This window comes from Canis lupus, chromosome 25 (genome assembly GCF_048164855.1).
Source record: "Canis lupus baileyi chromosome 25, mCanLup2.hap1, whole genome shotgun sequence".
In the NCBI taxonomy this organism is placed as follows: domain Eukaryota; kingdom Metazoa; phylum Chordata; class Mammalia; order Carnivora; family Canidae; genus Canis; species Canis lupus.
Window position 1 is genome coordinate 45,089,327 of NC_132862.1, and position 23,882 is coordinate 45,113,208.

The 23,882-nt window shown below is 42.4% G+C and overlaps 1 protein-coding gene and 1 long non-coding RNA gene across 42 annotated transcripts in view; one reads left to right on the forward strand and one right to left on the reverse strand.

Moving 5' to 3' along the window:
- CACNA1C (calcium voltage-gated channel subunit alpha1 C) overlaps positions 1–23,882 on the forward strand; it is a 746,185-nt gene that overhangs the window by 706,063 nt on the left and 16,240 nt on the right. For all 41 annotated transcript variants that reach the window (XM_072799571.1, XM_072799575.1, XM_072799573.1 and 38 more), the window contains 6 exons: positions 41–137; positions 2,035–2,137; positions 16,086–16,187; positions 18,540–18,667; positions 19,044–19,178; positions 20,641–20,993. In XM_072799571.1, the coding sequence (XP_072655672.1) occupies positions 41–137; positions 2,035–2,137; positions 16,086–16,187; positions 18,540–18,667; positions 19,044–19,178; positions 20,641–20,993 (918 nt within the window). The remainder of the gene's footprint in view (positions 1–40; positions 138–2,034; positions 2,138–16,085; positions 16,188–18,539; positions 18,668–19,043; positions 19,179–20,640; positions 20,994–23,882) is intronic.
- Positions 10,191–23,064, reverse strand: LOC140617715 (uncharacterized). The gene is made up of 2 exons (XR_012017905.1): positions 22,920–23,064; positions 10,191–19,247 (listed from the first exon to the last, which is right to left on the reverse strand). It is a non-coding gene; the product is annotated as an uncharacterized lncRNA (long non-coding RNA).

Here is a 23,882-nt window from a genome sequence, read left to right on the forward strand (position 1 = left end):
CCCTCTGATGGATCTTTCTCTCCTCTCCTCTCTCTTTTAGGGGTCGAATCAAACACCTAGATGTAGTGACCCTGCTCCGGCGGATTCAGCCCCCACTGGGTTTTGGGAAGCTGTGCCCTCACCGTGTGGCTTGCAAAGTAAGAGATGACCTGGGTTCACGGGAGAAAAAGAGAAAACAAGGGAGGGAAGAAGCCTATTTGTCTTGTGACCGTGGTCAGGCCATTGATCCTTTAAGGGAATGAAGACAATACTTATGTATTAAAGAAATGAGCTTGAACCAGATTATATTTTAAGGTTCCTTCCAACAGTAAGTCCTCAGATTGTATAAAGGAAAACTGAAGTGAATGCCTCTTGACCCAGTGAGCCACATGTGCAGTCCCATCAGTCTGTACCACCTAGGCATCCTGGAAGACGTCCAGCCAAGGATGGATGGATTAGGAGTTCTCTTACTGGGATCAGAGGGCTATTAAAGAGTCCATGCTTCAGCTTCAGGGACCTCAAAAGCCCTAAAACTGTGTACAAAATCCCTGAAACACTCACAAATTATACCAGAGAGAGGATCTGTCATGTTCATCAGATTTCTAAGCGAGTCCATGACCCCATAAAAGTAAAAGACAAGCATCCTAGACTCTTTAGACCCAACTCTTGCTCGTGTGGTCCTCACATGATCCTGAGAGTGAGCACTCCCTTAAATTGTGTGCCCAGGCACCTCCCTTACCTCACAGTAATCCCAGCCAGATAGCCCTACAGTTGCTGGAGAGTATTATTCCTCCTCTATTCCCTCTTATTTTAATTCCCATTTCCACCATTCTGTAATCCCTGTTGGAATAACAATGAGCTGAAAGGGGTTGGGGAAAGTGAGGTCAGAGAGCTGTATAGAAGCATAGATACAAAAATTCAACTGTGGATAATCCATTCATGGAAAATGGAAAATTGAATTGTGCTTTGTTTTACTCAGTTTTTTCTCATTTATATCTCCACTTTGTTCCAAAAAAGATTTTAGAAGATTTCCAAGGTTATAGAAGATATGAGGGGGAAAAAGCACAAATGGAAAGTCAAAGCACAATGGAAAAAAAAAGCAGGGACAAGTGTGTCCTGCATGAGGTGATAGTGCATCCATCATGGCCTCCAGATGGGCCTGGACAGCTAGCAACTGGATGTTCAGCTTCCCAGTGACCGCACCATAATTCACAATGTCTGTGAGAGACAAGAAGATCCATTCAGTCAGGAAAATTATAACTCCTCTTGGCACTATGATTAACAGGAGGACACCATGTGATCTAATAAGTAACATCTTTGACCACATCTTGAGAGCAAACGTCAGAATGACTTTGATGGTGCTCTTTCTCATAATTACTCTGGTGTGCATTGAGGGTCCCACACCAGGGCACTATCAATGGCAGCAATTTAGGGTGGTGAGAAAGGATGGAAAAGGGCAATCCAATCCTAACCAGTCAACAAGCTTTTGGCCCAGCTTGATGCAGAGGTATATTTTTCAGTATACAGAAAAGAGGATGCACTGCATCCTGCATGCAAACCTGCCATTACTGTCTCCTGCATGCAAACCTACCATTACTGTCTTATCCTTATGATATGACAGTATTCTTATGATACTGTCTTACCAGGGCTTTGGATGAATGCTGGCTGGCAGGTGGGCTCTCAGCAAGTGCCTGGCATGCAGCTGTTCTTTGTTGCCAGTAGAGAGCACACCCATATGCCTGAGTAGACATTTGAACTAAGGAGAGGTTTGGGTGGGCTAAACATCCTTTTGTGGAAGCAATGATGTAATAAGAACAAATATTATTCCTCCCTCACTCTGTGTGGAAGAGCTGAGATTTGTGGCAGAGCTGACATCCTCCCCAGAATAGGTTTTAAATACATTTTAGTGACCCATGCCTCAAACCCCTGCCTGCTTCTGACACATGCACACAAGTTTCAAGGCTCCATCCCAGCATTCTCCTGCCATTGTGGTTCTGTGGGTCCTTTGAGAACTGTTTGCTGTAATCACCAGCTTTGTCTCCACTTCCCCTCCAGCGTCTAGTCTCCATGAACATGCCTCTGAACAGTGATGGGACGGTCATGTTCAATGCCACCCTGTTTGCCCTGGTCCGGACAGCCCTGAGGATCAAAACAGAAGGTAAGCATCATCTGAGGGTCACTGGGAGAGCCACTCAGAAAATCAAGAAGACTAACCAAACAGCTTGCAAAGTGCTCCCATGATCTTCCCATTCTGTGTAGGATCAGAGGAGTGGTTCAGTGATAATCTTTACATCCAGGGATGTTGAAGAGGCCTAGCTTACTCATGTTTCCTTTGGTCTTTGAATGGCCTTCTGGTCTCTAGCTTATTTATTTTTAATTCTAGCCTTCCATTAATGTCTAGAAATTATTCGAGGTGATATCTTGAAGTCAAAGCTTTAGAATTAAAACAGTGATGAATGTTACGTAAAGCAGAGCTAAGCCCCATATAAATGGAATTTTACTGACTGTGTGGGTCTCTCAAATGCTTAACTTTGTTTTAACTGTCAGAAAGGGGTCATATTGGCAAATGGTGACGATGGTCAGGGTCATCACATACTATTGTACAGGCTGTGTCTGCATCAAGGTGTTCGGCCAGCCAACAGGTGTGGGTTTAAAATTTCATTTGTGCCCTGCTAGTTGGACCATGCTCCCTCAAGGCTGTGTTTACCTGAAAGGATGACTTCTGCTTTGCACAAAGATACCCTATGGGCTAGCAGCAGCCTTGACTGGGATAATCTGCTGTCCTATAACAGATAATTATTTCTGAACCACTCTGTGGAAAAAGGTATAAAGAATGTACCTAAGAAGATATGATTGTTCTCCAAGAGCTTCTAGCTTATTACAGTGTTTTGTAGAGTGTGGTCAAAAGACCACCTGCCTCAGATTCAGCTGTTGAAGCTTGTTTAAAATGTGATAAGTCATTTATTCTCTCTTTACTTCAGCTTCTTTGTTTGTAAAATAAGAAAGATACCGATGTGTGGAAAAATAATCCATCAGAGAAGTAAGTGCCTTTTCTCAGTTAAATCCTTCCAGAAAATAACAGAAACATCTAAAATGAAGGAAAACAAGAACCAGACCAGCAAGATACATGTTTTTAAAAATGAGCTAATCTTTAAAAAAACTAAAAATAGTTCAAGTTACGTTGCTGAACTAAGGAGAAACAAAAGCCGAAGGAGACGGCCCAAGACGCTGGCATAGGAAGACTCTGAACTCACCTCCTCCCAAGAACACACCAAATCTACACCCACATATGGAGCAATTCATCCTGAAGAACTGAGAGCTGATTGAACAACTTCTATACAACAAAGATTAGAGGGGCCACACAGAGGAATAGCAGGAAAGATGAAAACATGGTAACCATGGGAAAACACCCCTCTCACACCCCGAACCAGTGTGATAATTTGCAGTGAGAAAAGATAGCACTGGCCATAAACCCAGACTCACCCACCCTGGGACACCAGAAAAATAGTGGCTTAAAGGGCAATAAGACTATAAATGAATGAAATCCACTCACATCCACTAAATGGCAAGGGAAGGGGAACTACTGGAACTCTCTCCAGGTTGAAGGTCCCAATAAGCACCATTGTTTACATTCCCTTCCACCTTGATAGTGCAGATGGGAGCAGGGCCCAGGCACTCTGGTTGGCCTGCCAGGGTTACTCCAGCGAGCCCCAGGCCCTTGGCCCATACCAGCTAACCCCCAGATAGCTCTCCATCCATGCCCGCCCAGCTCCAACCACCCCACCAACGTGGCTTCTGGTCTCAGTGCACCCCTAGAACTTCTAGCCAGTGCCTGCTCCAGCTCCAGCCAACCCCATCAGGGTTGTCCAGGTATAGTGTACCCCTGGACTCCCCCACACCATGCTGGCTTCAGCTCCAGCCAGCCAGCCAGCCAGCCAAAACTTCCAGGCATATGCAATGTACACAGGGGACATTACTACATAAGGCTACCCCTTAAGATTGAGAGAGGTGACTATTCCACCTAAGTTGTAGAGACTAACCTTGAAAGTCAAACAAAATGAGGATACAGAAGAATAGGTTCTAAATGAAAGAACAAGATAAAACCCCAGGGGGAAAAAACCCTGACAAAATAGAGATAGGTCACTTACCAGGCAAAGTAGAGTTCAAAGTAATGGTCATGAAGATGCTCACCAAACTCAGGAGAAGAATGGAGGAACACAGTAAGACCTACAACAAAAAGTTAGAAAATATAAGAAAGTACCAAACAGGAATTACAGAGCTGAAGAATACAATAATTGAATTGAAAAATACACTAGGAATCAACAGCAGATTAGATGATACAGAAGAATGGATCAGCAATCTGGAAGACAGAACAGTGGAAATCACTCAGTCAGAACCCCAAAAAGAAAAAAGAATTTTTAAAAATGAGAATAATTTTAACTTCCCTAATCTGGGGAAAGAAACAAGCATGAGTCCAGGAGGCACAGAAAACCCCCCTCAAAATCAATAAAAATAGATCAACACCTCGACATATAATAAATAATGAAGCTTGCAAACTTAAGAGATAAAGAGAAAGTCTTGAAAGCAGCTCAGGACAGAAGGTTCTTAACCTACAAGAGTAGAAACATAAGGTTGGCAGCAGACCTGTCCACAGAGACCTGGCAAGCCAGAAAGGACTGGCATGATATATTCATTGTGCTAAATGGGGAAAAAATGCAACAAATAATAGTTTATTCAGCAAGGCTATCATTCAGAATAGAAGGAGAGATCAAGAGTTTCTAGGACAAACAAAAGCTGAAGCATTTAGTATTAGTGAATACTAAACCAGCCCTGCAAGAAATATTGAAAGGGATCCTCTGAATGAATAGAGAGCCCAAAAGTAACAAAGACCAGAAAGGAACAGAGACAATCTACAGAAACAACAACTTTACAGGTAAATGGCACTAAAACTCAGATCTTTCAGTACTTACTCTGAGTGTAAATGGACTAAATGCTCCAATCAAAAGATACAGGGCATCAGATTAGATTGAAAAAAAAAAGAAACAAGACCTATCAATATGCTATCTATAAGTGACTCATTCTAGACTCAAAGACACCTCCAGATTGAAAGTGAGAGGGTGGAGAACCATTTATCATGCTAATAGACATCAAAAGAAAACTAGAGTAGCAATCTTTATATCAGACAAACTAGATTTTAAACCAAAGACTGTAATAAGAGATGAAGAAGGACACTCTACTATAATAAAAGGATCTCTCTAACAAAAAAAAAAAAAAAAAAACTAAGAATGGTAAATATTTATGCTCCTAACTTGGGAGCAATTATATAAATCAATTAATAACAAAATTAAAGAAACACATTGATAATAATACAATAATAGTAAGGGACTTTAACACCATACTCACAGCAATGGATAGATAATCTAAGCAGATCAACAAAGAATCAAGGGCTTTGAATGACACACTGGACCAGGTGGACTTCGTATATATATTCAGAATATTTCACACTAAAGCAAAGTACTCACATTCTTCTTGAGTGCACATGGAACATTCTTCAGAAGAGATCACATACTGGGTCACAAATCAGGTCTTAACTGGTACCAAAAGATTGAGATTATACCATGTATATTTTCAGACCATGATGCTTTAAAATTTGAACTCAATCACAAGAAAAAAATTGGAAGGGGGCAGCCCGGGTGGCTCAGTCGTTTAGCACTGCCTTTGGCCCAGGGCGTGGTCCTGGGGACCTGGAATTGAGTCCCACGTTGCGCTCCCTGCAAGGAGCCTGCTTCTCCCTCTTCCTGTGTCTCTGCCTCTCTCTCTCTCTATCTCTGTCTCTCATAAATAAATAAATAAAATCTTTTTTAAAAATTTGGAGAGAAGACAAATACATGGAGGTTAAAGAGCATCCTACTAAAGAACGAATGAGTCAACCAAGAAATTAAAGGAAAATTTTTTTTAAAAATACATGGAAACAAATGAAAATGAAAACACAACAATTCAGAAGCTTTGGGATGCAGCAAAGGGAGTCCTAAGAGGGAAGTATACAGCAATACAAGCCTTTCTCAAGAAACAGGAAAGGTCTCAAATACACAACCTAACCTTACACCAAAAGGAGCTGGAAAAGAACAGCAAACAAAGCCTAAATCCAGCAAAAGAAGATAAATAATAAAGATTACGGCAGAAATCAATGATATAGAGATTTTGAAAAACTATAGAACATATCAACAAAACTAGAAATTAAGAAAATTGATAAATCCTAGCAAGACTTATTTTTTTTTAAAAGAGAGAGAAAGGACCCAAATAAAAACATAAATGAAAGAGGAGAGATCACAACCAACACTTAAGAAATACAAACAATTATAAAATAATATTATGAGCAATTATATGCCAACAAATTAGGGAATCTGGAAGAAGTAGATGTATTCCTAGAAACATAAAAACTACCAAAACTGAAACAGGAAGAAATAGAAAACCTTAACAAGCCCATAACCAGCAAAGAAATTAAATCAGTAATCAGAAACCTCCCAAACAAACAAAAGTCCAGGGCCAGATGGCTTCTCAGCAGAATTCTAAAAACCATTTTAAAAAGAACTAATACCTATTATTCTGAAGCCGTTTCAAAAAAAAATAGAAATGGAAGGACAATTTCCAAACTCATTCTATGAGGCCAGCATTACCTTGATCCCAAAATCAGACAAAGCCCCCACCAAAAAAAAAAAAAATTACAAACCAATGTCCCTGATGAACATGGATGCAAAAATTCTCACGAAGATCCTAGCTAATAGTATCTAACAGTACATTAAAAGGATTACTCACCAAAACCAAGAGAGATGTATTCCTGGGCTGCAAAAGTAGTTCAACATCCACAAATCAGTCAATGTGACACAACGCATTAATAAAAGGAAGGAAAAAAATAAAATAAAATAAAAGGAAGGACAAGAACCATATGATCTTTTGAATAGATTCAGAAAAAGCATTTGACAAAATACAGCATCCTTTCTTGATAAAAATTCTGTAGTGTAGGGATAGAGGGAACATACCTCAATATCATAAAAGCCATATATTAAAAACCCACAGCAAATATTCTCAAAGAGGAAAACTTAGATCTTTTTTCCTAAGGTCAGGAACACATCAGGGATGTCCACTCTCACTATTGTTGTTCAACATGGTACAGGAAATCCTAGCTTCATCAATCAGACAACAAAAAGAAATAAAAGGCATCCAAATTGGCAAAGAAGCCAAATTTTCACTCTTAGCAGGTGACTTGATACTCTATGTAGAAAACCCCAAAGACTCCACCTAAAAATTGCTAGAACTGTTACAGGTATTCAGCAAAGTGGCAGGATATAAAATCAATGCACAGAAATCAGTTGCATTTCTATACACTAATAATGAAGCAGAAGAAAGAGAAACCAAGGAATCTATCCCTTTTACAGTTGCACCCAAAACCATATACCTAGGAATAAACCTACTCAAAGAGGTAAAGGATCCATACTCTGAAGACTAAACAGTACTTATGAAAGAAATTGAGGAAAAGATAAAGAAATGGAAAAACATTCTATGCTCATGGATTGGAAGAACAGATATTATTTAAATGTCTATGCTACCAAAACAATCTACATATTCAATGCAATCACTATCAAAATGCCCCTTCAACATTTTTCAAAGAGCTGGAACAAACAATCGTAAAATTTGTATGGAACCAGAAAAGACCCCAAATAGCAAAAGGAATGTTGAAAAAGAAAACCAAAGCTGGAGGTATCACAATTCCAGACTTCAAGCTGTATTACAGAGGTGTGATCATCAAGACAGTATGGTATTGGCACAAAAACAGACACATAGATCAATGGAACAGGAGAGAACCCAGAAATGGACCCTCAACTCTATGGTCAGCTAATCTTCGACAAAGAATGAAAGAATATCCAGTGGAAAAAAGACCATCTCTTTAACAAGTGGTGCTGAGAAAACTGGACAGCCACATGCAGAAGAATGAAACTGGACTACTTTCTTACACCATACATAAAAATAAACTCATAATAGATGAAAGACCTAAATGTGAGACAGGAATCCATCAAAATCCCAGAGAAGAACACTGGCTGCAACCTCTGTGACCCCATCCACAGCAACTTCTTGCTAGACACATCTCCAAAGGCAAGAGAAACAAAAGCAAAAATGAGCTATTGGAACACATCAAGATAAAAAGCTTTTGCACAAACAAAAGGGAAACAATCAACAAAACTAAAAGGCAGCCTACAGAATGGAAGAAGATATTTGCAAATGACATATCAGAGAAAGGGCTAGTATCCAAAACCTATAAAGAACTTATCAAACTCTATAACCAAAAATTTAAAAATCCAGTCAAGAAATGGGCAGAAGACATGAGCAGTCATTTCTCCGAAGAAGAACTATACATGGCCAACAGACACATGAAAAAGTGCACATCACTCATCATCAGAGAAGTACAAATCAAAACCACAATGAAATACCACCTCACATCAGTCAGAATGACTAACATGAACAATTCAGGAAACAACAGATGTTGGTGAGGATCCAGAGGATGGGGAGCCCCCTTACGCTGTTAGTGGGAATACAAGCTGGTGCAGCCACTCGGGAAAACAGTATGGAGGTTCCTCAAGAAGTTAAAAATAGAGCTACCCTATGACCCAGCAATTGCACTACTGAGTATTTATCCAAAGGACACAAACATAGTGATTTGAAGGGGCATATGCACCACAATGTTTATAGCAACAATGTCTACAATGGCCAAAATATGGAAAGAGCCCAGATGTCCATCAACAGATAAATAAAGAAGTTGTTTTACATATATATATTTCCATTTTATATATATATATATATATATTACATATATATAATGGAATGTTACTCAGCCATCAAAAAAGAATGAAATCTTGTCATTTGCAATGCCATGCATGGAACTACAGTGTATTATGCTTAGCGAAATAAGTCAGTCAGAGAAAGACAAATACCATATGGTTTCACTCATATGTGGAATTTAAGGACTAAAACAGATGAACATAGGGGAAGGGAAGGGAAAATAAAATAAGACAGAAACAGAGAAAGAGACAAACCATAAGAGATTCTTAACTCTAGGAAACAAACTGAGGGTTGCTGGAGGGAAGGTCAAGGGGGTGGGGTACCTGGGTGGTGGGCATTAAGGAGGGCACTTGAAATAATTCATCAGTTGTATGCAACAGATGAATCCTAAATTCTACCTCTGAAACTAATAATATAACATATGTTAATTGAAAAATGAAAATAGTTCTTAAAGCATCAAGTGTACTAACATTCACATAATAGGAATTCCAGAAAGGAGTAGGGAGGCCTATTTGAAGTTATTTGAACTTATCTGAAGAAATAATGGCTGAAAATTTCCCTAACCTGGGGAAGAAAACAGACATCCAGTTCCAGGAAACACAGAAATCCCTAAACAAGATGAACCCAAAAAGACTCATACCAAGAAATATTATAATTAAATTGCTAAAAGTTAAAGACAGGGATGCCTGAGTGGCTCAGTGGCTGGGCGTCTGCCTTCAGGCTGGGGTGTGATCCTGGAGCCCCGGGATCGAGTCCCACATTGGGCTCCCTGCATGCAGCCTGCTTCTCTCTCTGCCTCTCTCTCTCTGTGTGTCTCTCATGAATAAATATAAAAATCTTTACAAGAATAAAATAAATAAAAGTTAAAGACAAGGGGAGAATTTTTAAAGCAGCAAGAGAAAAACAACTTGTTGTGTACAAAGGAACCCCCATAAGACTGTCAGCATATTTTTCAGCATAAATTTTGCATGGCAGAAGTGAGTGGGATAATATGTTCAAAGTACTGAAAGAAAACACTGCAACCAAGACTACTCCAGCTGGCAAGGTTATCATTCAGAATTGAAGGAGAGATAGTTTTCTAGACAAGCAAAAGTTAAAGGGATTCATCACCACTAAACCAACCATACCAGAAATGTTACGGGGCCTTCTTTAAGCAAAAGAAGAAAAAGCTATAACAGGAAATAAGAAAAATATGAAAGAAAAAAATTCACTGGTAAAGGAAAACATATAGTAAAGGCAGTAAATTGTCCAATTTAAAAAGATAGTATGAAGATTAAAAGACAAAAATAGTAATTTAACTATAACTACAGCAAGTAGTTAAGTAATACACAAAACGAAAAGATGGCAAGGGTGCCTGGGTGGCTCAGTTGGTCAAGCATGTGACTTTTGATTTTCGCTCAGGTCATAATCTCAGAGTTATGAGATCAAGCCCCACATTGGCTCCATGTTCAGGCAATCTGCTTGAGAGTCTCTCTCTCCCCCTGTCCCTCCTCACCCCCCACAAATAAATAAATAAATCTTTTTTGAAAAAATTAAAAGATGTCAAATAGGATGTTAGAAACATAAAATGTTGGGGGGGGTAAAAAATAGTGCTTTTAGGATGTGTCAAACTGAAGTGACTATTAGCTTAAAATAGACAGCTATACATATATAGGTCAATATTTATGAACCTTATGCTAACCAAAAACCAAAACCTACAATAGGTAAACAAAAAATAAATAAAGAGAAAGGATCTCAAACATAACTAAAGAAAACCATCAAACACAATGGAAGAGACCAAAAGAAGAAAAATGAAACAGAAGAATTGCATCCAGAAAACAACTGACCAAATGACAAGAAGTACATACCTATTAATAATTACATTAAGTGTAAATGGACTAAATGCTCCAATCAAAAGGCATACAGTGGCTGAATAGATTTTTTTAAAAAGATCCATTTATATACTGCCTTATAAGAGACTAATTTCAGATCTAAAGCCACACAGAGACTGAAATTGAAGAGACAATAAAATGATATTCTATGGAAACAGAAACAAAAAAGAAAGCTGATGAAGCAATACTCATATCAGACAAAATAGATAACAAAGACTATAACAAAACGCAGAGAAGAGCATTACACAATGATAAAGAGTTTAATCCAAGAAGAGGATATAACATTTGTAAATATTTATGCACTCAACATAGGAGCATTTAAAAATATAAAGAAAATATTAATAGACATAAAGGGAGAAATTGACAGTAATATAATAACAGTAGGGAACTTTAATATTCCCCTTAACCAATGGATAAATAATCCAGAGAATCAATAGGGAAATATTGGCCTTAAATGACACATTAGACCAGATGGACTTAATAGATATATACAGAACATTTCATCCAAAACAGCAGAATACACAGTCTATTCAAGTGCTATTTCCAGGATAGTTAGGTCACAAAACAAATAAGTTGAAGAAGACTAATTTCACATCAAGCATCTTTTCCAACCACAATGGTAAAAAAAAACTAGAAATTAAATACAAAAAGAAAACTGGAAAAAACACAAACATGTGGAGACTAAACAGTGTGTTACTAAACAACCAGTGGGTCAACAAAGAAATCAAACAGGAAATTTTTAGAAATACCTTGAGACAAAGAAAATGGAGACACAATTTTCCAAACCTATGGGATGCAACAAAAGCAGTTCTAAGAAGGAAATTCATAATAATAGAAACAAGAAAAATCCCAAATAAATCATCTGACTTTATACCTAAAAGAACTAGAAAAAGAGGAACAAAGCCCAACATTAGTAGAGGGAAGGAAATAATAAAGACCAGAGTAGGAATAAATAAAATAAAGATGGGGGGACAAAGAAAATATAATAAAAGTAAGAGCTGGTTCTTTGAAAAGATCAATAAAATCGATAGCCAAACTCAAGAGAGAGGACCCAAATAAATAAAATCAGAAATGAAGGAAAAGTTACAACTGACACCACAGAAATACAAATAAGAGATTACTACAATTATACACCAACAAATTGGAAAACTTAGAAGAAATGGATAAATTCCTAGAAAGACATAACCTTCTAAGACTGAATCACACACACATAAAAATAGAAAATCTGAATATACCAATTACAAGTAATAAAATCGAAACAGTAATTTTTAAGCTACCATAAAGCAAAAGTCCAGGACCAGACAGCTTCAGAGGTCAATTTTACCAAAAATTAAAGAAGAGTTAGTACCTATTCTTCTCAAATTATTCCGAAAGATTGAAGAGGAAGTCTTCCAAACCTATTTTACAAGGCCAGCATTACCTTGATACCAAAACCAGACAAAAATACCACAAGAAAGAAAATTACAGGGCAATATCTCTGATAATATAGATGTAAAAATCCTAACAAAATATTAGCAAACCAAAGTTCAACAATACATTAAAAGGATCATACACCACAATCAAGTGAGATTTATTCCAGAGATGCAAGGATGGTTCCACATCCGCAAATTAATCAATGTGATACCTCACATTAACAAAACAAAGGATAAAAATCATATGATCATCCCAATAGATGCAGGAAAAGCATTTGACAAAATTCAACATTCATTTATGATAAAAAAAAAAGAACTCTCAAAAAAAAAAAAGAACTCTCAACAAAGTGAGTATAGAAGGAATGTATCTCAACATAATAAAGGCCATATATGACAAGCCCACAGCTAACATCATACTCATACTTACTTCCTGTAAGATCAGGAACAAGACAAGTACATCCACTCTCACCACTCTTATTCAACATAGTTTTGGAAGTCCTAACCACAACAATTAGGCAAGAAAAAGAAATAAAAGGCATCGAAATTGGACAGGAAAAAGTAAAACTGTCACTATTTGCTGATGACATGATACAATATAGAGAAAACCCTAAAGACTCCACCAAAATCTGTTAGAATTAATAAATGAATTCAGTAAAGTGACAGGACGCAAAATTAATATACAGAAATCAGTGTTTCTGAACACTAGTAACTATCACTAAAGAAAAGAAAACAATTTCATTTACAGTTGCATCAAAAATAATGAAATATCTATGAATAAATTCAACCAAGGATGTGAAAGACCTGTACTCTGAATACTGTTTAAGACATTGATGAAAAAAAAAAAGACATTGATGAAAGTGGGGCACCTGAGTGATTCAGTGGGTTAAGCATCTGCCTTTGGCTCAGGTCATGATCTCAGGGTCCTGGGATAGAATCTGCATCAGGCTCACCTGATGTAGGGAGTCTGCAGGAAGTCTGTTTCTCCCTCTCCCTCTGCCCTTCCTCCTCTCGCTTGTGTTCTCTCTCCCTCTCTCAAATAAGTAAATAAAATCTTTATTTTAAAAAATTGATGAAAGAAATTGAAGACATGAATAAATGGAAAGATCTTTTGTGCTCATGGATTGAGAGAATTAATATTATTAAAATGTCCATAATGCCCAAAGCAATCTACAGATTCAGTGTAATCTCTATCAAAATATCAATGGCATTTTTTCACAGAACTGGGACAAAGTATCCCAAAATGTCTATGGAACCACAAAAAAAATCCAAATAACCAGAGAAATCTCGAAAAAGAAGAACAAAGCTAGAGGTATCATGCTCCATGATTTCAAACTATACTGCAAAGCTGTATTAATCAAAAACAGTATGGTACCAGCATGAACAGAGACACATAGATCAATGGAATAGAATAGAAAGCCCAGGAAAAAACCCACACATATATGATCAATTAACCTATGACAAAAGAGGCAAGAATATACAATGAGGAAGTCTCTTCAATCAGTGGTGTTGGGAACATTGGACAGCTACATGCAAAAGAATAAAACTGGGCCACTGTCTTACACCATACACTAAACTTAAATGAAGACTTGAATGTAAGACCTGAAACCATAAAACTCCTGGAAGAAAATATAGGCAGTAAGTTCTTCAACATCGGTCTTAGCAATATTGTTAGACCAGTCTCTTCAGGCAAGGACAAAAAGCTAAAATAAACAAATGAACTTACATCAAACTGAAGTTTCACAGAGTGAAGGAAATCAACATAATGAAAAGACAACCTACTGAGTGGAAGAAGTGTCAATGGGCTTTGTTCCCAGGGGCTCAAGGAAAAAACTGTTCCACACTTCTCTTCTAGCTTCTGGTGGGGGCCAGCAGTGCTTGGTGTTCCTTGGCCACAGTGGTATCACTCCAGTCTCTGCTTCCCTCTTACATGGCCTTCTTCCCTGTGTCTCTCTGCATCTTCTCCTCTTATTATACAGACACCAGTAGTACTGGATGTAGGGCCCACTACATCTGCAATAGACCCTATTTCCAACTAAGGCCACATGCTAAGGTTCCATGTGGACATGAATTTGGTGAATGAATTTAACCCACTACAGAAAATAAGCAAGCATATTTGAGCATTATTTTAATTAGGACTCTTTTATTGCATATGTCAGAAACCACTAACTACCTTAACCAGGAAGGACACTTAACCATGAAGGATTGCCTCTATAACTGGAATGCCCAGGACTGTCATCTGGCTCCATGTACTGTTTGGATCTGACAGGGGACTCAGGGGCCCATCACTGTCCATCCATTGCCACCTCTGCTTACTCCTGTTGGGAGCCTCTCTGGTGTGGCCACAGGGCAGATTGCCACTTAGACAATCTAACACCAGAGCTCTCAACTTTGCTGCTTCTCCTGTGTAGTAGCAATAAACATCCCTATATTTGTTTCCTATTGCTGTGTAATTACCACAAATTCTTTGGCTTGAACAACACCTAGTCATTAGCCCACAGTTCCGTAGGTGGGGGTCCAGCCATGGATTAATTGAGTTCTCTGCTAAGAGTCTTCCCAAGCCAAAATCAGGATACTGACGAGGATGTGTCCTCTTCCAGAGGCTCCTATCGCATTTTTGGAAAAATTCATTTCTTGCCATTGTAGGACTGCCTCTCAGCTGGGAACCATAGGGCCCCCTAGAGGCTGCCTCTCTCCATTCAATTCACAGCATCTGTGTGTGCTTTCTCCCAGGCCACAGCAGTCACCTCTCACTCCTCCTGCTCCCAACTGGGGACAAGTCTCTACTTTTATCTTTTGATCTCCTTCATGTATTACTTCTTTTATTAGTTTTATTTTTTATTGAAGCATAATTTACATATAACATATTAATTTCAGATGTACAACATAATGACTACATATTTGTATATATTAAGAAATGATCACTACAGTAAATCTCATTAACATCCACCACCATATATAGTTACAATTTTGTGCATGATGAAAACTTTTAAGACTTACTCTCTTAGCAACTATCAAACATGCAGTACAGCAATATTAACCATAGTCACCATGCTGTACATTGCATTCCATGATTTACTTATTTTCTAACTGGAAATCTACACCTGAGAACTCTCTACTTTTAAAGAGTTCATGTGATTAGGTCAGGTCCATCTAGATAATCTCCCTATTTTAAGGCAATAGGAGCCACATAATATAATCTAATCACAGGAGTAAAATCCATCATAGCCCAGGGACCAAGTAGGGTGTGTGTATATATATCAGTGGTGATGGGAGATAACTTAAGAGAATCTTAGACTACTGCCCATCACATCCTCTCTTACAGCTGCTATACCACCAGTGTCCCAGAGGCCACATGGGATAGGCGCCAAATTAAGCCTGTTTCACCAGTCGAGAAAGTAGACCCAGAGAAGCTCCAAAACAGAACCCAGTGTGTTCTGATTCCTGCTTCTACATTGACATTTTGCCACCTATTCCTCACAGGACACTCAGCAACGAGCTTTGACCTCAAGGTCCCCCTGCATATGGATGCTTTGTGTGGGGAAAAACTTTTGATCACCCATGGAGGTCCATGAGAAGTGCCGTGCACCAGAGCAGCCCCTCATACTCTGGCAGGTGGTCATTGAGCTCAGTCCGGCCAAGTTATCTGGTCCGCTCCAAGTGCCACTCATGAGGAAGCAGCATGTGGGGTTGAAGGGTTGCCACTGGCTGGCCCAAGAAGCAGGCAGGGAGGAAGAGAAAGGAATGGCACTGGACAGGGAACGGAGGGAAGGGGAAGTAGGAGCATGGAGAGCAATACAAAGAGAAAGAAGATGGAGGTGACAATGTGCAGACTGGAGAGAAAGAAAGTGAAGATGATAGACCAGGACTTTCTGTGGGCAAAGGTGCCACCAGAGGAACTTCCCAGTCTGCACAGAGGGACCTACCTATGCACGGGAGGGCCCCCAAGGGGCTGATGATCATTTTCAGCCTTGCATCTTTCTGCCCCCAGGGAACCTAGAACAAGCCAACGAGGAGCTGCGGGCCATAATCAAGAAGATCTGGAAGCGAACCAGCATGAAACTGCTGGACCAAGTGGTGCCTCCAGCGGGTGGTAAGTGCTCCCTGGATCTCCACCCTCTTGGCTCTTGCCTGGTTTCTGAGTCCATGAGGCTTGTGGGAGGCCTGCTTTCCCCCAGGCCCATCCCATGGGGCTCCAAGGCCCTACTGGTTGGAAGGGATGAGGGTGAAGGCCATGCCTTCACAAACTCAGACACAAGATATCAGGTTGGAAACCTGGTCTAATCATGCATTTCACAGACCAGAATTTCCAAGGGAACTCTGCAAAGTATAGGTTTCCCCATAAACTACCAGGAAGGTTGCTCTGGAAATAATGAGGACCCAGAATAAGAGTTCCCCCGAGATCACCTCTTGGTTGAAACTCTTTTCATTTTTCCTAGGGTAATACTTCTCTACCCTGTCAAAACCAGAGCCCCTTTTTATAATGAACAGTTTATAATGTACCTACTACTATCCTGAATGAAAATTATAACCTTCCAACAGATATAATTTCCAAAATATTAATATAACACTTTAATATGAAATACATTAAAGTCAAATGTTTTTCAATATATACATGCTCAGACATGGGTTATGGCACTATGCCAGAAGTTACAGTTAACTGATTAAATACTTTCATGCATCCACTTATATTGAGTAAGACAATACTATCTATGTTGACTTTTTTTGTATTTGTCATTTTGAAGTAAAGGATAACTAAGCATATTAAATAATATAATATATACACATGTATACATACATATACGTACATACATGCACAAATAATATAATACACATGTACATAGAACATATGCAGACTGATATAAGTGGGTCAGGTACAGCAGGTGACTCAGATACCACAAGGAGCATTGCTATCAGGGATACAACTTTCCAAAATGTAAAGCCATCTTGGTGAAGCAGAAACAAAGTAAAATATGGTTTTCTATCAATTTACGCAGCAGTTATATTCCTGGAAAATTCTGGGTATATTAAAACCAGGCAAAAAATTATTTTCTGATCATATGTAAAATGAAGCTAGGTGCTTAGCTCAGGTAATTATAAACAGGCTATTTCCCCACATGAACATCTAGCAGAATGCAAATCTATCATTTGTTGTGCAAAGCATGCCTGTGTTATAAGGCACACATCTCGAACCACCTAATGCCTACAGCACACTATGACAACTAAAAAAATCCCACACGTTCCCAAATTACTCCTTAAAATGTGACACCAGCCCCATTGAGAACCACTTCCCAAAGGGAAGCAAGACTAGAGCTCAGTGAAAAGTCATTTACCTAGACAGGCCAAACACCACGTGATGTTTTGCATACATTATTTAATCCTTATAACATTTCTGTGAAGTTTGCTCAAGAAACTGAAGTTCTTAGAAGCTATGTAGCTGACCTAGGGCTATAGGGTGAGTACCCGGCAGATTCGGAATTCAAACCCAGGTCTGAGGGGCAAAAGAAATCCATGCTCTTTCTGCCCTGCAGCTCTTCCTCACTGACTACTCTAGACAGAGGACTCAGATTTTTCTTTCCCACACGGGAATGAGGCGTTTGCCATGTGGAAGGTCATGATTGTTGTGACTTGGCTATTCTTAAGGGACAACTAGGAGTAGGAGAACCATCTCAGACCCTTGTGTCTAACCTACCAGCTGTCCTGTGGGACCATTTCCCTGAGAAGAAAGCTACTTGTAGGACATGTAGGGTTGTCCTTGGAGATTCATTGGCTTCTCCACCACCTGGTTCATTCCCAACACAGAGGCTGATTGTGTCGTGTGTGACTTGGGGGTAAGCCCAGCAGGGGCCCAGCCAAACCACATGGTAAGAAAACCCAATCTGTCTGGTTGAAAGAAAAACCAAAACTCAGAGAAGAAAGGTACTTCTACCAAACCTCATTTTTAAGTAGAGCTGTTTGTGCTTAGGGTACTGGTCAATTTATAATGGGCACCTCAAGTTTTGGGATCAAAAAAAATTAGTGAGCTATGTCAGGTTTGTTTTTTGTTTGTTTGTTTTTTACTTTTTTAAGGGTTTTTACGCCTTTTTGCTTTTTTTAAAGCAAGGTGAGAATTTTGACAACAGGCTACTTCTGTTACAAAAAAAAAGAGGCTAAGAACACGTTTGTTTATTTGCAGAAAGATTCTCTGGAAAAATAAGAAGTTAATTTTAGAAAGGTTATCTGTTAAAAGATCATAACTAGGCAGATGGGGGAAGGGTGGGAGAGAGACTTTTCACTGTACACCTTTTAATATATTTTTGCCTTTTTGAACCATGTGAATGGACTACCTCTTTTTGAAAAAATTAAGTCTAAAAACCTTAAGAAAGCTTGGATGCTGAAAACAGTGAATGAAGCCCAACTGAATTCCCCCATAACCTCCCCTCTGTCCTCTCTTCTCCTGTCTCAGATGATGAGGTCACGGTTGGCAAGTTTTATGCTACTTTCCTGATCCAGGAGTACTTCCGGAAATTCAAGAAGCGCAAAGAACAGGGCCTGGTGGGCAAGCCTTCCCAGAGGAACGCCCTATCCCTGCAGGTAAGGGGCGAGGAGAGGGATCCACACCCTAAGGAAGGGCCTGGTCACCTTCTTCCAACCTCTGGCCAGGGGTCTCAGCAGTGGGCTGGAGGCCAGGTCTCTCCAGAAGGAAACTTTCAGAAAGCTCCAAGCCTTTCCAAAGGGGGAACACACTGCTTCCCACACACCTTGCCTTCCTCAGTCCTGCCTGTTCCAAGCCCCGTCCCAACGTGCCTTTATCCTTCTTGGGTGGAGAAATGGATTCTTCCACTCTGAGGCAGACAAGCAAGGCCCCGAAGCACATCCTGGTTAGCTCACACAGATAAACCCTTGGGAGGCCCACCTGCATTATGCAGAGGTGGTGGGTCAGGCGGCTGGCTGTCCCTCTGGGTTTCAGGCTGGCTTGCGCACGCTGCATGACATTGGGCCTGAGATCCGACGGGCCATCTCTGGAGATCTGACGGCTGAGGAGGAGCTGGACAAGGCCATGAAGGAGGCTGTGTCTGCTGCCTCTGAAGACGACATCTTCAGGGTAGGTGGATGCCACAGGAGTGCTCTCTTTTATAAGGTTCAGTTTGAAGCAAGAGGGTGGGCTGGCATTCTGCCAAGAAAATCCAGGGAGAAAGCCCTGAGCTCTCTGGCAGATTCCAAATTGTTCCCACTCAGCTACTTCCTATCCCTCTGCCCTCTCCAAGTCTGACTCCATCTGAAGCCTGGGCTCCCAGGACATGGCAACTCATAGAATGTCACTGGCTTTCGGAGAAAGAGGGAAGGGGCCGTTTTCTTAAGGGAAATATTTCCTAGGAGAAGCATCTACTTGGCCACTTCTAACCTGCAGACCTATTTTGTTTGCCAACTTTCAGAAATCTGATACATTCAAATAAAAATCTAGACCTCTGACTTCTCTTTTAAAAATCAGAGAATCTGACTTATGTTCCCCACATGGCAGCAGAGGAGTAGAGCCCAGCCGCAATTGTCCCCTTGAGATAAGCATGTGTTCTCCAGATCACAAAAGTCCCCTCCAACCTTCTTTCCCTCTCCTCTCCTGGATAGGGAGGCTGAGTCAGTTCGAATAGTGAAAAACAACCCGACTCTCCCAGAATGGTGGAACTCTTACATCCTGTTCTCTGCATTCACTGTGGTCCCTGTGGACCCCGAAGGTGTTTGGCTAAAATCCCTCTAAAGCTAGGGAGAAGCCACCGACCAGGACAGCACCAGAGCCCTGCTCACAGCTGCCCTGCAAGCCCCGGCTCAGGGGTCCTGCGCCGTGGGGACACGGGGAGGGAAGACAGCCTGCCCTGCCCGTGGCTGCCCTGTCATCACCATCCTCCTTCTCATCACTGTGAAATGTCTGTCACCGAATGGCCTCAGGGACACAGCACCATGCTAACCCTGCCCCAGTGAGACCCCGCAGACCAACATGCCGATAGCTACTTGCCCACTCACCCCAGGACAAGGAAGGGGAAAAAAACAGTGGGCCCCGATTTGAAATCTCTAAGAATCCTGCCGGGGGTGAGAAGGCCATAGTATAATTAATGGAGTCAGTGTGTCCTCCTTATTCTCAAAACCATTTGGCCAACATAGTTTCTAGCTCAACGAGCCGGTTGGATCTCCATTTTTAAAATTCTCATTAGAACCTCTGGTGCCTCTGCCCACAGCCCTCCCAGTGCCTGGCAGACTCACAGCTGCCAAACCAAGCGACTGGCAGTAGCCAAAGCTCGCCATCCCACACTGATCCCTGAAACTTAATTTCAGTCCTCGGGGGTTTGCTGGAAAGTCCCAGGGCAGCAGCCTTCCTGCCAGACCAGTTCCCTCAAGAGGTCCCTCCCTGGTGCCCCAGCAGTCTCAGAGGGGACCCCATGGGTCCCTCCCTCTCCAGCTGCCAGGCCATGCAGGTGAAGAGCTCCCCGAGTGCCCTTGCTGCCCAGTGGGGCCGCGCTCTCTGGAAGGCAGACAACCTTCTCCTCCACCCACCCCTCCCGTCTTGCCTCCAGAGGGCCGGTGGCCTGTTCGGCAACCACGTCAGCTACTACCAAAGCGACGGCAGGAGCGCCTTCCCCCAGACCTTCACCACCCAGCGCCCACTGCACATCAATAAGGCGGCCAACAGCCAAGGCGATGCCGAGTCACCATCCCACGAGAAACTGGTGGACTCCACTTTCACCCCCAGCAGCTACTCGTCCACCGGCTCGAATGCCAACATCAACAATGCCAACAACACTGGCCTGGGCCGCTTCCCCCCGCCTTCTGGCTACCCTGGCGCTGCCAGCACCGCCGAGGGCCACGGAACCCCCCTGTCTCCTGCCGGCCGGGTGCAGGAGGCTGCATGGAAGCTCAGCTCCAAGAGGTAAGCGGGAGGGTGAGCGTCCAGGGCCCATGTGCAGGGGCCCCGAGTGCATGGGGGTAGAGTCTGGCCCCCAGGACTACCACTCACCCCTCAAGCTGGGGTGGAGGCTGCTGCCCCTTCCCCTCTTGAGAGATAGGCAAATGCTGCCTCCTGATCTTGCCCTTGACGACGTGTGGTAGCCACCCTTGGGGGAAGGCGCATGGCCCCGTGGCAGTCGAGTGTCCTGTGGTGTGTACTTCTGGACAGACCTCCTGTGCTCTCTCATGCTCCCCAAGCAGAGGAACCCAGCCCCTGATCCCCAGGATGTTGGTATCCTGGCTACACAATAGACTCTGTTCCCCCGGCCTTTCCCAAATCTGCACAAACCTGGCCTTTGGCCTGCTTAGGGTGGGAATGGAGCTACCACCTCTTCTTTACACCCTTCTCAACCCTCTTGGGAGAGGCATCTTGGTGGCAGGAGGCCTTTGCCATAGCACTCGCCCGCTTGCCCCAGTGTGGGATCATTCCTGGGAATTTGGCTGATCTCTCCCACCTCCTGACACATGCTTTTTCCCCCACCCTCTGACCCCTGGTGCTCCAGGACACATTGCTATGGTATACCGGGACGGTAGGTGCCTCCTTCCATGCTCTGGGCCTCAGGAAGCACAGCCTGGTCCTAAAGGGTCTCCTCTCTGTTTCTATCAACAGTTCTGGGTTCCCAAGGCCGGGTGGGAGAGGACACGCCTCTGCATCTTGCCCCCTCCGCCTTAGTGGAGCTGCTCTTACAGGGCAGGACAGCACCCCCACCACAGCCACAGAAGGCTAGGCAGATCGCCAGCATACCATGTTTTTGGGCACATCTCTCCTGCTCACGAGCTTAGAAAATAATCGTGAAGTGTGAGTGTCTTTCTGGACAAATGTCCTGAAGCTGCTTTCATCTAAGGAGCCAGCATACTGGCCCCCTGGCTTTCAGTTCCCTTCTTAACACATTTTCAAGTGACCTCGTGTAAGCTTACATGGCCTGGGCACTCATTGGTGTCTGATGACAGCCAAGTGACGTTGGCCATCGGTCTACCTCACTGTCTGGAAGAACGGCTGCTTAAACCACCCAAAAGCAGTGTTGGGTGAGTCCTTCTACTCAAGAGATATATACTAAGGCCTTCTATGCACAGGGCAGTGTGCTCAGCGCTGGATTTTGTATGCTGATCTGAAAGGGTAGCTTTGCACAGGGGAACATCAAAATTCAAGTGGCTGACCCATGCCTGTCCTGGTGGTCCCCTCACTTTTCTGCAAACCCCCTATGACCTCCAGGGACTCTGTCCTAGTGCCACCTTCTCCCTTGCTCTGCTGATCAAGACCTCGTCTTAAGGAAGGCTCATTGTGTCCATCATTAGCAACTCACTGTGAGCTAACATCTCCTTCAAAGGGTATCTTCCTATTAAACTATGTTCCATATTAAATGAAGGGACAGTGGTTTTTAGAGACACATCAGGGGATTTTCTTCCTCTCCCCACAGATACCTCTATCCGTGAAATATGGTATACACAAAGCACCTAGCACGATGCCTAGAACATATAAAAAAAATGCTTAGAACATAGTAAGTACTCACTAAGCATCAGCTCTCTCCCTTCCCAGTACAGTGATAAAAACAACACTCAAGACCATAAGCTTCAGCTTGGTGAGGAGGAAAATCTTAACCAAAGTTGTAGCTCTGGGGCCTCATCCTTCATGGCGTAGTTCAAGGCTAAGTGCAGTGGCCATAGCAATGGCCTTGCTATTGCTGGGGCTGGGCCAGCATGTCATGTACACAGCAGCCTCCAAGAAGTGGTGTTGCCCGCCTGCCACCATTCTCTGTCTCGAGCTCATTCCATTATACCTCCCTAAAACTCGTCTCACATCCCTCTCTTCCCACCAATCAAGAGCCTTCAACATTTCATCTGTCCTTACCATGGGATGGGCAGCCATCTGTTAGGGCCTGCTCTGGACAACCTGGTAGGTGCCCCGGAAGGGTAGCTTCTTGAGTTGTAACAGCTCACAGGCCACCAGTCAAATCTAGGGCTTTGATCCAGCACTCAGCCCTGAGAGGATAAAATGGGATCTTCACGGGTTTGGGAGTAAAGTGGGCCCCAGCATTCAGGATCAGTAGGAAGAAAAACAGAGGAAGGTACAGACGGGAAAAGGGAGAATACACCTGGACCAGAGCTAAGAAGACATGTCCAAATGAGCAGGAGACCCTGGCCTGAAGGGTGAGCAGAATAATCCTAGGCACACCCTGGTGCAGGAGGGTCTCGAGCTCAGCAGGGACTCGGGGTGACTGCCCAGGAGAACAAACCCATCGATGTGAGGCTTCTTGTCTGTGCCGTCACTCCAAGGAGCCCATGTCAAACCCAAAGATGTGGCAGAATGTGACACCAGGAACTTCCCAGCTCTGCCCAATCAGCACCCAGAGGCCTGGCTATCTCTAGCAGAGGGAGAGGACAGCCCTTTCAGGGCCCACCCCGACCTGGACAGAGCAGCCCAGGACCCTGTTCTAAAAGCTGGTCCTTTCCACCTTTCAAACCCCATCTCATCTGCTACTTCATTTGTTACTCACAATAAGCCTTTGAGTCAAGCAGGGCATATGTTACTCCAGTTTTACTGATGGGTATACTGAGGCATGGGGTGGGCCAGTGACTTCTGCCAGAGGGCACCTGAATTAGAGTCAGAACTCAGATCTCCTTGGGTTCTAACCCAGAGATGCTTGTTCCACATGGAATCCTCATCTTGATCTTACTGCTTCCGTGGCTCTGCTGCTTCATCAGGGAAGAAGAGGCCACAGCGGTTGTGTGTATGTGGGCATGTGTGTGTGTGTTCACCGTGTGAGTATGTGTGCATGTGCAACCTCACCTGCTGAGGGAATGATGGGGATTA